Raw genomic sequence first — 17,302 nt, 5'->3', positions numbered from 1 at the left:
GTTCTCCAGGCACAGTTCAGGATCAGAGGGGATAGAGAGGGGAGGAGGATGGCGTGTCCTTAAGAGGGCAGATCATCCTTCCATACGAGAACTGGGCTGAATCATTTCAAAAGATGCCTGTGCATTTCTCTGTTGGCTTTGTGAGGAGCTGTGACAGCCAGTAGACGAGCTGTGTAATGTTTAGATGGCGAAAGTTGTGCGAGATTAATCCGGTGCTGGTGTTGGAATGAGATGTGGAAAAATTGCAGTGATCTTTCAAATGATCACTAATGGGAATTTTGACAGAAGTTTGAAGCGATAACATTTTTTGCTAAAACGGGAGCACGATACTTCTGGGTGAAATTCTTGTCAGTTTTGAAATCCTTTTTAAGACCAATTTTCAGTCAAAGTACTCTGTGCAGATTTAGAGTTCTGCTGAGTTACATACAGACTAGAGTAAACAGGGAGAAATCAAAGCATTTATACGCTTAAAGTATATTTCCTTTTTTTGCAGTCCTCAATGTTACAGACATGCATTTTTTTTCCTGTTTCTCCCTCCATTTCTTAACTTACATATAATCCACTTGGAGCACAGTGACGTGATGTCTGACAAGTTTAGAGTTGAGTGATACGTTGATTTCAGTATCCAAATAAGTTGTTTCCTTGGCTAGTGTAGTCCAGAGGATAGCTTACAAATCAGAAATAGATTTTAACCACTGGGAGAAGATATAATGAAGACATTTGCTGTTCTTCAAAAACCCCTTTGAAGTCTTTAGGTGAAAAAAACGAACTAGAATATTGTTATTGCTAATAGTATAAGTTGCATGGGGTTTTTGCACCTCTCCATTAAAATAAAAAGACACATTCCAAAGTTTGAGAGGAAAAAAGAGATTTACAAGGTAAGTTACTTCATGAACTTTTGTCCAGACTGTGCTCCTAAACTTATGAAAAAGATTAAGGACACCATTAAGACATCATTAATATTTTGTGTGCTTACCGCATACACTGATCTTTTTTCTATTCTGCTGCACTGTTCACACTTATAAAGAGAAGTAAATCTCCCCCAGGAATTAATCTCATTTTTGTAAAATATGCAATAAAATATTTTGAATTCTGTCTGCCCAAAGCAAAGAAGTATTTTTCATTTGGTCCCAAAATGTAATTGGACCTAAACATGCATGTCTCCTCTTTGTAAAGTATCATTCATTTCCAGTCATCATTCTTCATCCTTTGCTGTTTTTCACAGATAGAATAATCATATTGGCTTAAAGAAAAAAAACCAACCAACACTTCCTACAGCTACAGAGCATCTTTTCTTTATCCATAATTATCTTAAATGCATAGTTTTCTGCAGTCTTCTCCTTGGGTTTTTCACATTTAGCTGCCTTGGAAGGTATTTATAGAATCCCAGGATGGTTTGCGTTGGAAAGGAGCTTAAAGCTCATCCGGTTCCAACCCCCTGCTGCGGGCAGGGACACCTTCCACTAGACCAGGTTGCCCTGACCTTGAACACTGCCAGGGATGGGGCAGCCACAGCTTCTCTGGGTACCCTGTGCCAGCGCCTCAGCACCCTCACAGGGAAGAGCTTCTGCCTAAGAGCTCATCTCAATCTCCCCTCTGGCAGGTTAAAGCCATTCCCCTTGTCCTGTCCCCACACGCCCTTGTCCAGAGCCCCTCTCTAGGCTTCTTTTAGCCCCTTTAGGCACTGGGAGCTGCTCTGAGGTTTCCCCGGAGCCTTCTCTTCTCCAGGCTGAACAAGCCCAGCTCTCTCAATTCATCCTGTCTTTTTTATTATGAGTGGCTCAAAGAACTGATACTTACTTTGGGGCTTTGGTTCCATTAGAAGAAGAGAGGCAGGTTCTTCCTTGAGGGTTATTCAGAGCCCTTCAGTTACACCCCTGCATAGACAGTGTCTTTGTCCCTCTTAAAACATCAACCCAAGATTCTTTTCACCTTATCACTTTTTAGCTGTATTGTTGCAATAAGTGAAGACTTCCATAACGTTGTTGTATTGTGTTAGTAAAGTTACCCTCCCAGCCATCAGCTCTTGGGGTTTTCCCTTTCCTTCTGCTCCGTGTGATCCTTACCTAGCTAAGTTTGCTGCCTGGAATTACAAGTATGAAATTGTTGACGGGAGGGTTTGTGTATTTCATCTGGATGTCCAGTTTAATCAGCTCTTTGTCTGTCTTTGGGAATTGCTCCAAGTATAAATTCTTTTGTTGTCTGTCTAATCACATGATATACTGCAACTCCCAGTGCCGTTGCCTTGAGTGCAGGTAATTGGGAACAACATGAGCACTGTGAGAAACGCACATACCTCCTTCCACTGCGCCTGCAAAGGTTGTATTTATTAATACAAATATAATAGAGCTTTTGATGGATTCACCTGCATAACCTTTTTAGAATGCAAATATGGGATTTGATAAATGTAGCAAATGTGGTTGTATTTTTGGGGGCTGAAAATCTCACCCAAAGAATGATCACAGTATGAAAATCATTCCTTTTCATAACCAAATGAATATTTAATAAATATCCAAATCTTGGTTTTCAGGACTGCACGCACATCTCTCTTCACAATTATTATCTGATCCTACATTTAATTAAGTCATGACTAAAACCCTTTTTGACTGAGTTGCTGCAGAATCACACCTTGGATTTTTATGTTTCATTGCTATGGTTCTTTTTAATGGAATATAAATCATGCTTAGGCCCATATTTTGCAAATTGCTTCTAAACATTAATGCTTTATTGACTAGGGCTACAGTTGTGTAGCCGGTAGAGAGGAATTAAATTTAATGGACTCAATATTATACTTCTTTTTATAAATCCCTTAGAACTGAGTGCAGCATGGCCAGCGGTGACCTCTGTCACCCAGTACCTTTGCCAAGCAACTGGCCCTTAGATAGAGTTCTGCAGTGTAATTACATGCCAGTGCTGGGATTGCCAGACCAAATCAGATCAGAGCCCAGCTTGAGGAGGATCTCCAGTGGCAGGGCCCAGCACCAGCTGTTCCAGGGACAGATCCGAATATTCCTGTGGTAGAAAATCGTGTCATAATGTGCCCGCTGGGGTGGTTCCTGTCTGCCTCTGAACTGTAGTGTGCTGGGAGATGGAAAGATCAGTATCTGGTATTTTACTGCCTTATCTAAAGTAACTTTGAACATTGTCAAAACCATGTATATTTTTAATTTTGTTGGGTTTTGATACTGCCTTGATGCTGTTTTGCTGCTGTGAGTTCTGTGGGTTGCATAAAGAAGATTGCTCTGATTTCCTTTAGTGTTTCTTTTTAGGTTTCTGGGTTGTCCCATTTCTTATTTGCAGGATTGCATTTGCCATTTTACCCTCCTTAATCTTTAATACCTCTGATGTGATCTATTTATTTTTATCCTGATCTTGTCAGTTTCAGCTCTTGCCTCAGTTTCCATAGGTCAGATGAAGGCAGGGAGGCTTCAAGCATCAGGATGGCTTTTGTCATGGAGATACGTCCTGTAAAGATCTGTCCCAAGACCCCCAGGCCAAGCAGAAGCAGCATTTGTGGTCTGTCTAAAAGCTCAGTGAGGATTATGGTGGCAGCAGTGAATTCAATGAACAGAGAGTATGAATGGAAACCAACTTCAGGATCTAAACGTTACATCTGAAACAGAAAAGGCTCGTAGGAACAGGAATACCTGTGATATTATTTCATTTTTTGTTGCTGTAAGAATTTCCTTCCCCACTTGCAGGAACCAGCAGATCAAATGAAAAGCTGAGAAACTCCTCTTTATCGTTACTGTCACTTCTTTTCCTTTCCTTCTTTCAGATGATCATTCAAGAGTGAGATTGCAGCTGCTGGATGGGGACCCTCACTCTGACTACATAAACGCCAATTACATAGATGTAAGGCTCCTGGACATCCCCACTATGACAAACACTCCTGATGACAAGTCTGCTTATGAGTTTGGTGCATGTGACATAGGGACAGACTGTTGATCTGATATGAATGACAGCTGAACATTACACAAACATTGTGTTGTGACAGGGAGAAGGTTCTCGGTCTCCTGTTTATTCTGTCTGACCAATCTGGACAGATGGAGATTTCCTATGTTTGACAGATCCACCAACATAAGTGGAATGTGGGCTAAATTGACGTATATGGAAAGCAGTATCAGCCCCATGCAATAGCACTGGTAGATATCTGAGACTTACTAACTTCTTATAGAGTTGCAGTGGAGAAGGCGTGTAAATAGATTGACATATTTTTTAGTGTTATAGAATAACATTCAAAGAGCAGCCTCCCTCACACACACAGAATCATCAAATGAACATGTGTTTCTTGTATGCGTGTTCTAAATCTTAGGAACATAGAATCATAGAACCACAGACTGGGTTGGAAGGGACCTTAAAGCTTATCCAGTTCCAACCCCCTGCCACGGGCAGGGACACCTTCCACTAGAGCAGGTTGCTCCAAGCCCCTGTGTCCAACCTGGCCTTGAACACTTCAGAAGAGTTTCTTTAAGGGATGAAAAATTTACTTGATAAGATTACATAGGACAGATACTCAGCATTTCCACACTGAGGCAATGCATACCTTTCTTCTTTTTGCGAACAATAAGGTGCAGCATTTTGCCTGTTAGTTTGCAGAGTTGCCCACAGGTCAGCCCCAGGGCTTGTGTTTCTTTGAGGAAATCGTAAAAGCTGCCTCATTCCTGTTTTCTCTTTGGCATGATGAGATCTTGTTTTTCAGCCTGAGTCAGATACCATCACTTAAAATCTCACAGGGCTACCCAGTTGCTTGTCTTCATTCATTCAGTAACGGTGTTAGTACACTGTTAAGGCTGCAGCAGTTGTTGGTACCTGGAAGGTATAAAATACACCATGTGCTTTGTCTGGACTGTGATTTCACAGACCATCACATACTTTCTTTTCTTCTAGGGGTACCACCGGCCTCGCCATTACATTGCAACTCAAGGCAAGTTCATTCTTGTATGTTTAAATATTTGTAAAACTGCTGTTTTAAATGGTTGTAAGAGCTATTTCATAGAATCACAGACTAGTTTGTGTTGGAAGGGACCTTAAAGCTCATCCAGTTCCAACTCCCTGCCACGGGCAGTGACACCTTCCACTAGAGCAGGTTGCTCCAAGCCCCTGTGTCCAACCTGGCCTTGAACACTGCCAGGGATGGAGCACCCTATTTAGAAGGTGACATCTTCTGTTTTGGGGAACTTCTGAAAACTCAGTATAGGGGCACAAAAGGGTAAGATACAGAATGTTCCAAGATCTTTAAGGCACTCAAATGCAAAACCTCAGCTACAAGAATAAGAAATGCTTCAGACTTAGAGGTGACAGTGTAATCTATAATGTGTCTGTTGTGCATGAAGTATGAGATTAGAACTAAGAGAGACTTTATGGATCTTGGGTTTACCTTCCGGTGGTATGAAATTGCTTGAGGAGGGCAGTATGAATAACCCTGTGACTGATGAACATTTGGTTACTGGAGGACTTCAGAAAAGGGCTAATCTCTGCTTATTTCCTTCCTCCTTCATAATTAATAAATATTATAGAGTGAAATGGAGGAATTTTAGTGCTGCACAAGGTACAAATTTCAATACAGTCTTAATTACAGAGTCACTATGGGGTGCATCCATGTCCCATCACTTATACATGTTTACCTACTGGACCCATCTCTGCTGGTTACAGTACAGCCATCACCTCTATTTCCAGCATGCTAGAACCTTAAATACCCCAAATACCCCTGCAAGGAAGTGTCTGATCACTTAAGAGAGCTCCTGGCTATTGAATTGCAAAGAGATGCTCTGAAAGGGAGAGTAGGAAGCTGGGGGAACAGCCGGGAGGAGTTGTTGGCATCCAGTACACTCTCTTAAGATGTCCTTTTGTCTTTTCTCCTGCCCTAGGGCCTATGCAAGAGACAGTGAAGGATTTCTGGAGAATGATTTGGCAAGAAAACTCCGCAAGTGTGGTCATGGTCACCAACTTGGTGGAAGTGGGCAGGGTAAGGGTTCCACTTTCCCAATATACAAAGCCAGTCCAGCACTGGGTGCCACACAGTGCTGCTGTTCAGGCAAGCTCGGCAAGTGAAATGCCTTTTGCTTACTGTAGTAAGGGAATGAATTAAGCCACTCTACAATGCTAGATTTTGTAATACTGAGCTGCTTCCCTTCTAGACTAATAAGGATTGTGTTCCTGGTGTAAGTCTCAGCTTTAGCAGAGTTATCTACAAATTTATGCTGGCTGAGAAGCTGTCTCCTTTTTCACTACAGAAGGAAAAATGTACTTCTGTAATAATTATTCTTTATCTGTATAATTTGAATACTTCTCTACCCAGGAAAATCCAGAGGGGCAAGGACATGTCTGGTGTTCAAACTGTTTAAAGAGCTCTTTAAATACAGTTCAAAGCCTGGAGTTTCCAGTCACTTCAGAAGATCACTGTTCTGCGGTGGTATGAGATTGTGCATGGCTGGATCCTGGGGCCACCCAGCAGCTTGGCCTTCTCAACCCCCACCGCTTCACTCTCTTGCGCTCAGATGAACCAGAGGCCCTGTGTCAGCACAAGGCAGTTGCCAAAGCCCACGATGGGAGCAAACATTAATAACTCCAAAGGCATAGGCTAGACTATAGGGAATAGGAAAAAGGCATGTCTGGGGTGGCTTTCCTCAGCACGTTCTTCCCACTTCTGCTGGTTTTTGGTTTAGAGACATTGTCAGCCAGAAACTGGAGCTCTTATTTATTGTTTTTCCTGGTGTTTGTCACTTTCCATTGCTTTGGTACTAAGAAAAGTTTAAATGATCATTTACCCACAGCCATTAGTGATTCAGCTGCTTTGTATTTGATTTCCTTTAGATCTCATGGTTGAATGCCGGCTGGTTCAGTTCATTTATTGTTACTTATTCTACGTTACCTTCTGCTGACACTTCACTTTGAAATAAATGCTGCTGTGTAAAAAAAACCCCAACAAACCTACATTAATCATATTTAATGTTTATAAAACCCCTTCTGATTGTGACTGGAACATGAAACCTGCTTTGCAGAAGCTAATTGCTTCAGCTTTTAGGTGCCATTTTTCTCTTTCATGCTAGAGCATTTAATAACTTGATAGTCTTTGTTAGCCTTAAATATCCCTTCCAGTGCTTCACAGCCTTGGCTTTAATTTCTACTATTAGTTTAGCACACATCTTCTAGAAGTGCCTAAGCTTGGGCTATGTTTATGTGATCAGGAGATTCCTTTCCTGAGCCTTAGCTGAGGCCTGTCACAGCTGGTAAAATGTCAAATTTGTATCCACATCTGATAAGGAAAGCCTAGACTCAAACAAATTTAATGTATCAGCAAGTATCACACAATCCCTATGAACTGAAATGCTTTGACTAAACAGAGGGAGTTGGGAATTACAGTAGCAAAAGCAAGAGCATAGATTTTCCTCAAAGGGGGTGGTGGCAGTGACTGCCAGGGAGTCTGTGAACCTCATATATGCTCAGGGCATGTATGGAAATTCATGGAAGACTGTCTTAAAGAAGAGCTTAAATGCATCCTTTTGATTTGCATCGACAACAGAGGAAGCTGAAAAAAATCCTCCCTGTGCTTTCTATATATGATAAAGGAATCTTGATCTAATATATACAGTTAATTTTGACAAAGTTTCTACATCACAAGAAAGGCCAACTTGTGTTGGCTTCAGCTTCAAAGTGGAGGAAAATGTAGATCAGTTCTGACTCAACTTGAGCTAGTTCCTCTCAATATTTTCTTTCCCTCACCCAGGTAAAGTGTGTTCGGTACTGGCCAGATGACACAGAGGTCTATGGAGATATTAAAGTCACATTAATTGAGACAGAACCGTTGGCAGAGTATGTCATACGCACATTTACTGTGCAGAAGGTAAGGAAACCTTTATTCAGCTGGAATTCTGATACAGCACTTAATTTGTGTTCAGAAATTGTCTGGGAAACAGATCCAGAATGCTCTTGGAGATGGGAGCTGTTGCTATTTGGACAGGTTTCACTTCAGGTTCATTTCACCTAAATCTTGAACAGAGATTCCAGTTTTGGACAGATGATTTTACATGAACATCTTGATGTAGCCACTAAAGTAGAATCCACAGTGCACGAAGTTTAAATGCATCCAAAAGCCATCAGATAGTTGATGGTATGCCAGACGTAACGTGTGTTTCACAGTGGCAAATTACACATGAATAAAGGTACCAGTCAAAGTGGATGCCAGGTAGGGTCCCTTTTCAACAGAAATAAAAACAGAATAAAGGCAAGAGTAGAAGAATTATCCCCAAATTGGCAGCATTTGGAAGATTTTTGTTCCTTGTAATTAGAAATTGGAAGTGTAAGTGTCAGAGTATTCCAGGCCTGCCCAGGTTACTCTCTAAACACTCAGTAAATGCTTTTAAAGCTTTCAAAAATTCCTGCTAAATGAACTTCAGCTACACTGGGAATATTGCCCCAGTTCTCTAATACATCAGCTCCATATGTCATTAAAGCATTCTGTCCTGGTTTCAGCTGGGATAGAGCAAGTGGCTGCCTGGTACTTAGTTGGCAACTGGGTTTAAACCACAATGCACTATAAACCTGGTAAGAAATGTTGTTGCCAAAAGTTGACAGGTTAGAGGACCCGCTGCTGGATTCACCCTGCATTTCCTGTGACCATAAAACGTCACAGCTAATGGGCACTTCTTTGTTACCCTTTGCAGAGCATATACAAGTAGTGTCGATTTTCATGTACCAATCACTTGGTCTCACCAGAAAAGCCAACTCATGATTCTGGGTACCACTTTTTGCCCTTTTTGCCACCAGCTGTATCTCAAACTGAGACATTTTGGCAGGAGATGGCACAAAATCTACCTTTGGCATGGGGCATGCCTACTCTCAAGGTGTCCATTCCCCAGGCTTGTAGCTTCAACACCTCAAGAAGGGTGTAAGAGTGACTGCTTGGTGGTTTATGGCAGTAACACCACAGGAGGCTGGATAAATGCAGCCATGGTTTACTGGTGCTGAAGTCACTCTATAAAGTGAGCTGGGTTTGAATTCTAAGACCACAGGTTTGAATTGGGAGCTGGCATTCACCTTCATAGCTCTCAGTTGTTTGACCCACTTCATTTGTTATTGGAGTTCAGCTTGAAATCTCTTGGAGTAAAAAGCAGCATAGGACACGTTCCTGCGCATAATGAGAGCTAAATGCTTGCTCAGAGAAAGGAGCAGTGATCAGAATGTGCTGACTGCAGTCATAGAGGCTGTGTTGTCTTCTCAGAAAGGCTACCATGAGATCCGAGAGATTCGGCAGTTCCACTTCACCAGCTGGCCGGACCACGGCGTTCCTTGCTATGCCACCGGCCTCCTGGGCTTCGTTCGCCAAGTGAAGTTCCTCAATCCCCCAGAAGCAGGACCCATTGTTGTGCACTGCAGGTACGTGATCTCTTTGACTGAGCCTTCCCTCCATCAGCTTCTTCTCATCTGGCAATAATCAACTGCATTTAGTTTGTGTAAGAATATAATCTGTGGGCCTCACCAGGAAACAAAGTGGAATTTGGTTTTCTTTTGTAAAGTGGCAGCTCTGGAGCCTAGCTGGCATAGATTGGAGATGGTGTAAATAGGTTCAAGAGGGCCATTTGATTGTAGATGACTCTCTGGAGGCCTATACTCTCTTAGATGCTCATAGTGGAGCTGGGAAAATGGTAAGTATCTGGGTCAGCCATTCCAGTTGTTATCTACAACAAGACCTCACATGGCAGAATGGTCAGTGTCTACAAAAAGACAGGGAATTTTAAAGCAACTTTGTTTTCCTGTACCCACATGCACTGCAGTTCAGCTTTGTACCAGCATCAACAGGCTTATCAGAAATGTTAGTCTGACTTCCTGGGTCTGGATGCCAGTGCTGTTCATCTTGGACTTCTCAAAGCCCAGGAGTTGGAATGGGAATGTCAGATTGAAAACTTGTCCAGGGCCTTCCAGCTAGTTAATAAAAGGGGAATGCCTGAGGAAACATCACTGCTTGGTTTATAGCTGTGAGAATTCAGAATATTGAATCATGTGCCTGCTAACTCCACGGCTGCTGCTGTTACTGATGAGGGCTCCATAGAATCATCATAGAATCACAGACTGGTTTTGTTGGAAGGGACCTTAAAGCTCATCCAGTTCCAACCCCCTGCCATGGTGTTGCTCCAAGCCCCTGTGTCCAACCTGGCCTTGAACACTGCCAGGGATGGGGCAGCCACAGCTTCTCTGGGCACCCTGTGCCAGCGCCTCAGCACCCTCACAGGGAAAAGTTTCTTCCTTGTATCTAATCTTAATCTAAACTGATCTTAAAGCCCTACTGTGCAAGGCCCTATATGAATATGTAGGAGAGTGTTCTTGACATGAAGAAGAAACAGTTTGAGGTGTGAGCAGTCATGCTGCTGGTGGTGGGAGAGCAGACACACACACAGGCTGCCATCAGAGCTCAATGACTTCAAATGCAAGGCAAGAGATTGATACAAAACCAGAGTTTGGGTTTGTAGCAGCAGTGCCAAAACTTCAACCCTAATCAGTCTACAGGCAATCACCTCTGAGTGCCATGCTATGTGATCAGGAAGAGAGAGGCAGTACATCCCACAACCACTTTAAAAAGGGAAATGAATTAAATCTCACCCTTTTTAAACAGTCTGGGGTTGGGGGGTGTGTTTTGTTTTGTTGGGGTTTTTTTATCAAGCAGTGAATCATTTCTATAATAAAATACAGCTAGGCCTGAGGAGGTGACAGAAGGGAATTCATGTAGAGCTCAGGGTCTGAATTTGCTGCCTCGGTGCCATGACGTGAGTCTGGCCCTGGAAGGAGTTTGAACCTGATTCATTTTCACCACAAAAGCAAGGAGGAATTTTTCATCCTTCCCATTGTAATGAATAGAGGCCATTTCCTCACCGTTATTTATCTGCTTTTGAATTTAAATGACTTGCTTTAAGTGGTAATTACCAAATTCTCTCTATCGATGCCTGGCTGGATAATATCACTGTTCGATATTTATGAAGTGCCAGGATCCTCTAAATATAGAAATGTTATAACTATTTGTTAAATTTCTGAAAAGCTGAGAGATAAAGGGAGAGGAAATGCCACTTATTCATTAAAATTCTGCAAATGAAAAATATCTTTATTCAGCAGTTGATTAATCTGGTCCATTAATTTATGGTCATTCATATCTCCTTGCTTTCGGCGCTGCTGGAGTTTTCATGCAGCTGAAGTTGCCCTTTTTTTAGCTGAGTTTTCCTTCTTCCTTTGGAGTAATGTGCAGAGACGTTCCCATCGCTCTCTCCTTCACACCTAAAGAGCTTGGATGATTTCCCAGGAGGGAAGGAGGACACAGTGACAGCACAGCTTTGCAGGAGATGGTTCAATTCCCACAAGCAGTGGGAGGCTTTAGTTAGAGCAGAGGCTCTAAACTGAAGGTTTTGAGTAGCCTCGAGCTCCTTTTCTCCATCAATCATCCTACAATCCACAACGTGAGATCACCCTCCTCAGGACCTAAACTCCTCTGAATTAGAAAAGGAAAAGAAATGTTTGAGGTGGAGGACTGAGCCCCTTTCGTCATGCCCACTTGAGTAAAGATGTGCATGGCTTTTTTAAAGAAGGAAATGTTTGGAATTGTGTGTTTGCAACTGCTCTCCCACATCCTGTGTGGTGAGAGGTGTGCAGGTTAACCGACCTGTAATAGCATAATGATTATTTCTGTCATTATTTTCTTGGTGTTGAAGAACACAAAGCTTTTTTTCTTGCTACGTGAGTCCATTCAGGAAATAGTATTTCACCTCATTCTCTTAAATCCTGAGCTAATTTAGCTACACATAAAAATCAACTTGGGAGGGAGAGGGGAGCAGCTTCCAAGAGGAGATTGCTGTGTCCATGTTGCAGTATTCTCCTCCACAGAGCCTGGCCTCTCCACAATCCCTTGATCATGCAGCTCCTTGTGTTTCTCTCTTGTTTCAGTGCAGGGGCTGGGAGAACAGGGTGCTTCATTGCCATTGACATCATGCTCGACATGGCAGAGAACGAAGGCGTGGTGGATATTTTTAACTGTGTGCGAGAGTTGCGATCCCAAAGAGTCAATTTGGTGCAGACAGAGGTAGGTGCCAGCAGGTCTCCTCTTACAGTGTGCTGCTTTTCTGTCAGCTTCTCTGCTCAACAGGAGCCCAGCAATTCATTAAGTCAACACTCCCTTGCTCTGTGATGTGATTATACAGAGCTTTTGGTGGCTAAACATGTCCAGATGTGCCCTGAATCACATTCACTGGCAGCTCCTCAGGGCCTCCAAGACAGGAGGGCAAGCCTTGAAGTTTAGGTCTTAGCATTGCTGATTAATTTTATTCTCCTAGTAGAAAAAAGCTAAGCTCTTGCATCCTCTCATGCCTCATTCATAGGCATGCCACAGACTCCAGTAGTGCCTGGTTTATATCAACTGCACACTAAACAAATGAAACATCCTTGACTCAAGCTTTGGGTGCTGATTAAGCAAGATGCTCCATCATGTAGCATTTAGCAGCTGCACAAACTTCTGTGGAACTGTCACCCTCCTGCACAAGGTTTATGTGTGTGCTTCAATGCCCTCCCTTCCTGAGGGACAGGAACAGAGAAGTGCTTTTAACTTTGTTGGGCTTCTCATCTTTAGTTCAAGGAAAGAACTTTGCCCAGAATACCACAAGTCCAGAGGTTTTGAAACGATAGAGCAGACCTGTTAGTACAGTTGTTTCTCTGGTGTTATCATAGGTCCAAAGCACAATCCATTCCTGACCACTGCCTCGTGATCGTGAACAGAAAAGCTTTGTACCCTGATTTCCTCCTCAGCCCACTCCCATTTTGGCCCAGTGTTCCTGAGAGTGGTGACTTCCCATTTTACTTGTAAATCTGAAATGAGTACGAGACATCACAGTCAGTGATGGATGAAATACACTCACAAAGCTGTCACAAAGCACACTGTGTAATTTGTCTCTGCATTAAACAAAGCCAAATGTGCATATCAGGCATGATTTAAGAAAAAAAAAAAAGCATGATGTTTCATTATCATATTGAAAATATGATTTTAATGTCTTATCCTCCCATATGCAGGAGCAGTATGTGTTTGTCCATGATGCCATTTTGGAGGCATGTCTGTGTGGCAACACAGCCATTCCAGTTTGTGAGTTCAGATCCATATATTACAACATCAGCCGACTAGATCCACAGACCAATTCCAGCCAGATAAAAGATGAGTTTCAGGTAATTTGATGTGTGTGTCACTGCAGTTGGTGTTTAACCAATTTCTGTGTGTTGTTTGATGACTTCCAGTAGAGCTGAGAAGGGGGACACTGAGCCCAGGTCTCATTTAAGCTGATTTTTGTTATTTTACTGCTGCGTCAGGCAGAGATTTATTTCTGAGCACGGACTGGTATTGAGCATCCCTTTAGGATTTTCAGCCAACACTGATGTAGGGAAGAGATAAAAATATTGTGGGAAATTTGGGGCAAGGTGAGTTTGATAGGAAAAAGAGGCCTCAGCTATTTATTAAGAAGCCATGCTTTTTAGTCAGTAGTAAAAAGGCGACATTCCTTTAATTGTACAAAATGATTTGAGAAAACATTTGAAATCATGAAGTGGATGGAGAGCAGCCCTGAGGAGAAGGACTTGGGGGTGCTGGTCTATGAGAAGATGACCCGGCTTCGGTGTGTGCTTGAGCCCAGAACCCCCCCGTGTGCTGGGCTGCACCCCCAGAGCGTGAGCAGCAGGTCAGGGAGGGGATCCTGCCCCTCTGCTGCGCTCTGGGGAGACCCCCCCTGCAGTCCTGATTCAGCTCTGGGGCAACAGCACAAGAGGGACGTGGAGCTGCTGGAGCGAGGCCAGAGGAGGCCCCAGAGCTGCTGCGAGGGCTGGAGCAGCTCTGCTCTGGAGCCAGGCTGAGAGAGCTGGGCTGGGGCAGCCTGGAGAAGAGAAGGCTCCTGAAGGGGAGACCTTAGAGCAGCTCCAGTGCCTAAAGGGGCTCCAGGAAACCTGGAGAGGGGCTTTGGACAAGGGCCTGTAGGGACAGGACAAGGGGAATGGCTTTAACCTGCCAGAGGGGAGATTGAGATGAGCTCTGAGGCAGAAGCTCTTCCCTGTGAGGGTGCTGAGGCGCTGGCACAGGGTGCCCAGAGAAGCTGTGGCTGCCCCATCCCTGGCAGTGTTCAAGGCCAGGCTGGACACAGGGGCTTGGAGCAACCTGCTCTAATGGAAGGTGTCCTTGCCCGTGGCGGGGGGTTGGAACTTTAAGATCCCTTCCAACACAACCCAGTCTATGATTTTACGAAATGCTCACCCCCTTTTCCAGCAATGTATCTTTTGCAGCAAGAGAACGTATTTTGGGAGCTCTGGTCTGAATCAGATGCCTCTTTTCCTTTCTCTCACTGCAAAGGGACAAAGTGTGGTTTTTATCTGAAACCACGGAAACATCAGGGTTGGTGTAGTGAGATAAAGAATGTGGATCCCAACTGGTGACAGTTCAATTAAAAAAACATCTGGTTTTATCAAGTGATACCAGATCTATAAAAGTGTTTCTGGTTCTGGACACTTGCCATGATGGAACCAAAGCCTAACTACATCTAATGCTGTCATCCTATTAAAAAGAAAGACACTGTTTGCTGGGCTTATTTCGTCATGATAGGAGATGAGATTTGTCACCTGTGTGCTTGTTTGAGCTGCCAGGGGCTGGAATCTCCTGTGGGAAGGAAATGCTCCACTGTACTTTGATAAGAGTTTGGGTCTTTGTCTAGTTGTAGAATCTATTTGTACAGATTTTGGCTCAGAGCATTCTTCAGCCCAAATTGTCTGGATTTAGTGCAAGAGGTGGTATCTTTTGCTACAGTCCTTATGAACCAGTTGATCTAACTATAGATCTGTTGGTGCAATTTGTATTATTCAGGTCCCACTGGCCCTTGGGTAAGGCTGTATTGTATTTCTCATGCAATGCATGTTGTCTGAACATGGAAAAGCTCCTTCTGGAGAGGTTTTGTAATCTGAATAAATACTAAAACAAGGGAGCGAGGGGAAGGGCATAAAAGGAGGACAGGAGTAAATCATTGAGCCACCTGCCTATTTATCTGCACTGGCGGAGATCTGAGATTTCATGTTGCTTCCACAGCCAGACGACCTGCTTTCCATCTCTAGACAAAGGGACTTCAATGTAGAATCTGCCTAATTTAGAGCAACCATGGTTTTATTTCAGTTTTATATTTTGACATGTTCATTTGTCTTGGGTTGTTTGACCCATTCATAACCTCTCTGTGGCAGAAGTTAAGCTCTGGGTAACAATTTTTGTACCCTCAGTATTTTGGGTTCCTCTGATGGCTGCAAAGGTGTTCACTCAATGACTGCTTGGGCTTTGCTCAGGATGAGGACACATAACAAGTAATAGTGGAATGACATCTGACAGCCACTGATCTACCACAACTTAAACAACAGTGTTGAGATGTGTTCACTTTTATTCCCTGTATTTGATCCCTGCTCACCAACATGGACTGGTTGGTCACAAAAGAAGATTAGGTATAAAGAAATACAGTTTATCAAGTTATGGGAAAGACAGATAATGGTAAAAGACTGACAGCAAGATGCCAGAGATAAGTTATAACTATGTCAGTGAAGCATCCTGTATGTTACTCCAAAAGGAAAGTAGCAATCTAAATAATACCAGAAACAAATAGACCTCCCTGTTAAAAAAAGCCCAAAATTTTCTCTTGGGATTTTATGTACAATGTTAAGATAAATCAGTAGTTTGACTGAGGAGTCACCAGAGGATTTGAACCCAGTCTGACCTGCTGGGTGAGCCTGGTCAGTACTCAGAGTACTTCTGCCCAGGATCTACATGAAGAGGGAGATGGATATGTGCTTCCACCCTAGGGATAGTAAAAACACGAGGATGTTTCACTCCGTGACCAGGTCAAAGCTGAAGCTTGTACCTGTGACAGCTATTCCCAACCTGTAGGAAAGAACAGAAATGTTATCTAACTGCTGTGGGGTGTTAGAGCCGGAAGTTGTTGGAAGGTGTATATAGTGCCCTCAGTTGTTGCTGGAGCTTATGCTTTTTAGAAGAGCACCTCAGGATGATGTGCAGAATGCAGTGTATTACAACAGCAAGCTCCTCAGTGCTCCTTTTTCATTCTCTGGAATGCGAAAGATCTTGTAGTCCAAGTACCTTTACAATGCCTGTGTTGTGCTGGTGGCAGCCTTCTTGGAAGTAAAGTCCAAGGCACTCAGCCTGCTTCTGTCTTTCTTTCCCTTCTTCCCTCCCCCCTGCACAGACTCTCAATATCGTGACACCGCGTGTGCGGCCAGAGGATTGCAGCATCGGCCTTCTGCCCAGGAACCACGACAAGAATCGCTGCATGGACGTGCTGCCCTTGGACCGGTGCCTGCCTTTCCTCATCTCCGTGGATGGTGAATCCAGTAACTACATCAATGCTGCACTCATGGATGTAAGCAGCACGGCACTGATCCTACTCTGCATCGAGTTTATTCATTCTTAGGATACTCTTCTGGGAGAAAGGGATCCAAAGCAAAACACTTTCTTACATATGGTTTCTGGGTTTGACCTCTCCAAACTGGAGAGCCTGGAGAAGAGAAAATTCTGGAGGAGACCTTATTGTGGCTTTTCAGTTCGTAAAAGGGGCCTATGAGCAGAGACTTTTTAGCAGGGCCTGTTGCAATAGAATGAGGGGTGATGGTTTTAAACTAAAAGAAGGAGATTCAGGCTGGATGCGAGGAAGAAATATTTTACAATGAGTGTGGTAAAACACTGGCGCAGGTTGCCCAGAGAGGTGGTGGATGCCGCATCCCTGGAGACATTCCAGGCCAGGCTGGATGTGGTTCTGGGCAACCTGAACTAGTTGAAGGTGTCCCTGCTCATTGCAGGGGGGTTGGACTAGATGAGCTCTGAAGGTCCCTTCCAACCCAGACCATTCTGTGATTCTGTGAAACTGGGCAAAGGCACATGTCTTTTCTCTCCTTCACAGAAACGTGTCCCCTCCACCAGTTCTGCCTCACATTGGTGGAAAATTATTGACAAGAAGTTCACGAACAGTCTGAGGTTGTGTCTTCCCATACGTTGGTTGTTGTATAAGTTGGAAGATAAATGTTTGCCAGGTCAGCAATTTGAGAAGAAGAATTTGTAGTGTGGATTACAGGATTTATTTGAGCTTATGCAGTTAAAAATACGGGAGTGCACAGATCAGATGTGCAGGATACTTCAAGGCTGAAGGACATGAGTTAAGCTGATGTGAATCTGTCTGAAGGCATTTTCTTTATAAGCTTTGCTTATAGGCTGGAGTCCAACAGCACAGGTCATTTGTGTAGGATGAAT

At 43.5% G+C, this 17,302-nt stretch overlaps 1 protein-coding gene across 3 annotated transcripts in view; it reads left to right on the top strand.

Annotated features, from left to right (window-relative positions):
- PTPRT (protein tyrosine phosphatase receptor type T) overlaps positions 1 to 17,302 on the top strand; it is a 447,177-nt gene that overhangs the window by 416,810 nt on the left and 13,065 nt on the right. For all 3 annotated transcript variants that reach the window (XM_030502880.1, XM_030502878.1, XM_030502879.1), the window contains 8 exons: positions 3,779 to 3,855; positions 4,891 to 4,927; positions 5,871 to 5,968; positions 7,730 to 7,846; positions 9,224 to 9,378; positions 11,929 to 12,064; positions 13,045 to 13,194; positions 16,245 to 16,418. In XM_030502880.1, the coding sequence (XP_030358740.1) occupies positions 3,779 to 3,855; positions 4,891 to 4,927; positions 5,871 to 5,968; positions 7,730 to 7,846; positions 9,224 to 9,378; positions 11,929 to 12,064; positions 13,045 to 13,194; positions 16,245 to 16,418 (944 nt within the window). The remainder of the gene's footprint in view (positions 1 to 3,778; positions 3,856 to 4,890; positions 4,928 to 5,870; positions 5,969 to 7,729; positions 7,847 to 9,223; positions 9,379 to 11,928; positions 12,065 to 13,044; positions 13,195 to 16,244; positions 16,419 to 17,302) is intronic.

Source organism: Strigops habroptila, chromosome 13 (assembly GCF_004027225.2).
Source record: "Strigops habroptila isolate Jane chromosome 13, bStrHab1.2.pri, whole genome shotgun sequence".
Taxonomy (NCBI): Eukaryota; Metazoa; Chordata; class Aves; order Psittaciformes; family Psittacidae; genus Strigops; species Strigops habroptila.
This window is presented reverse-complemented; position numbering and strand designations above follow the sequence as displayed.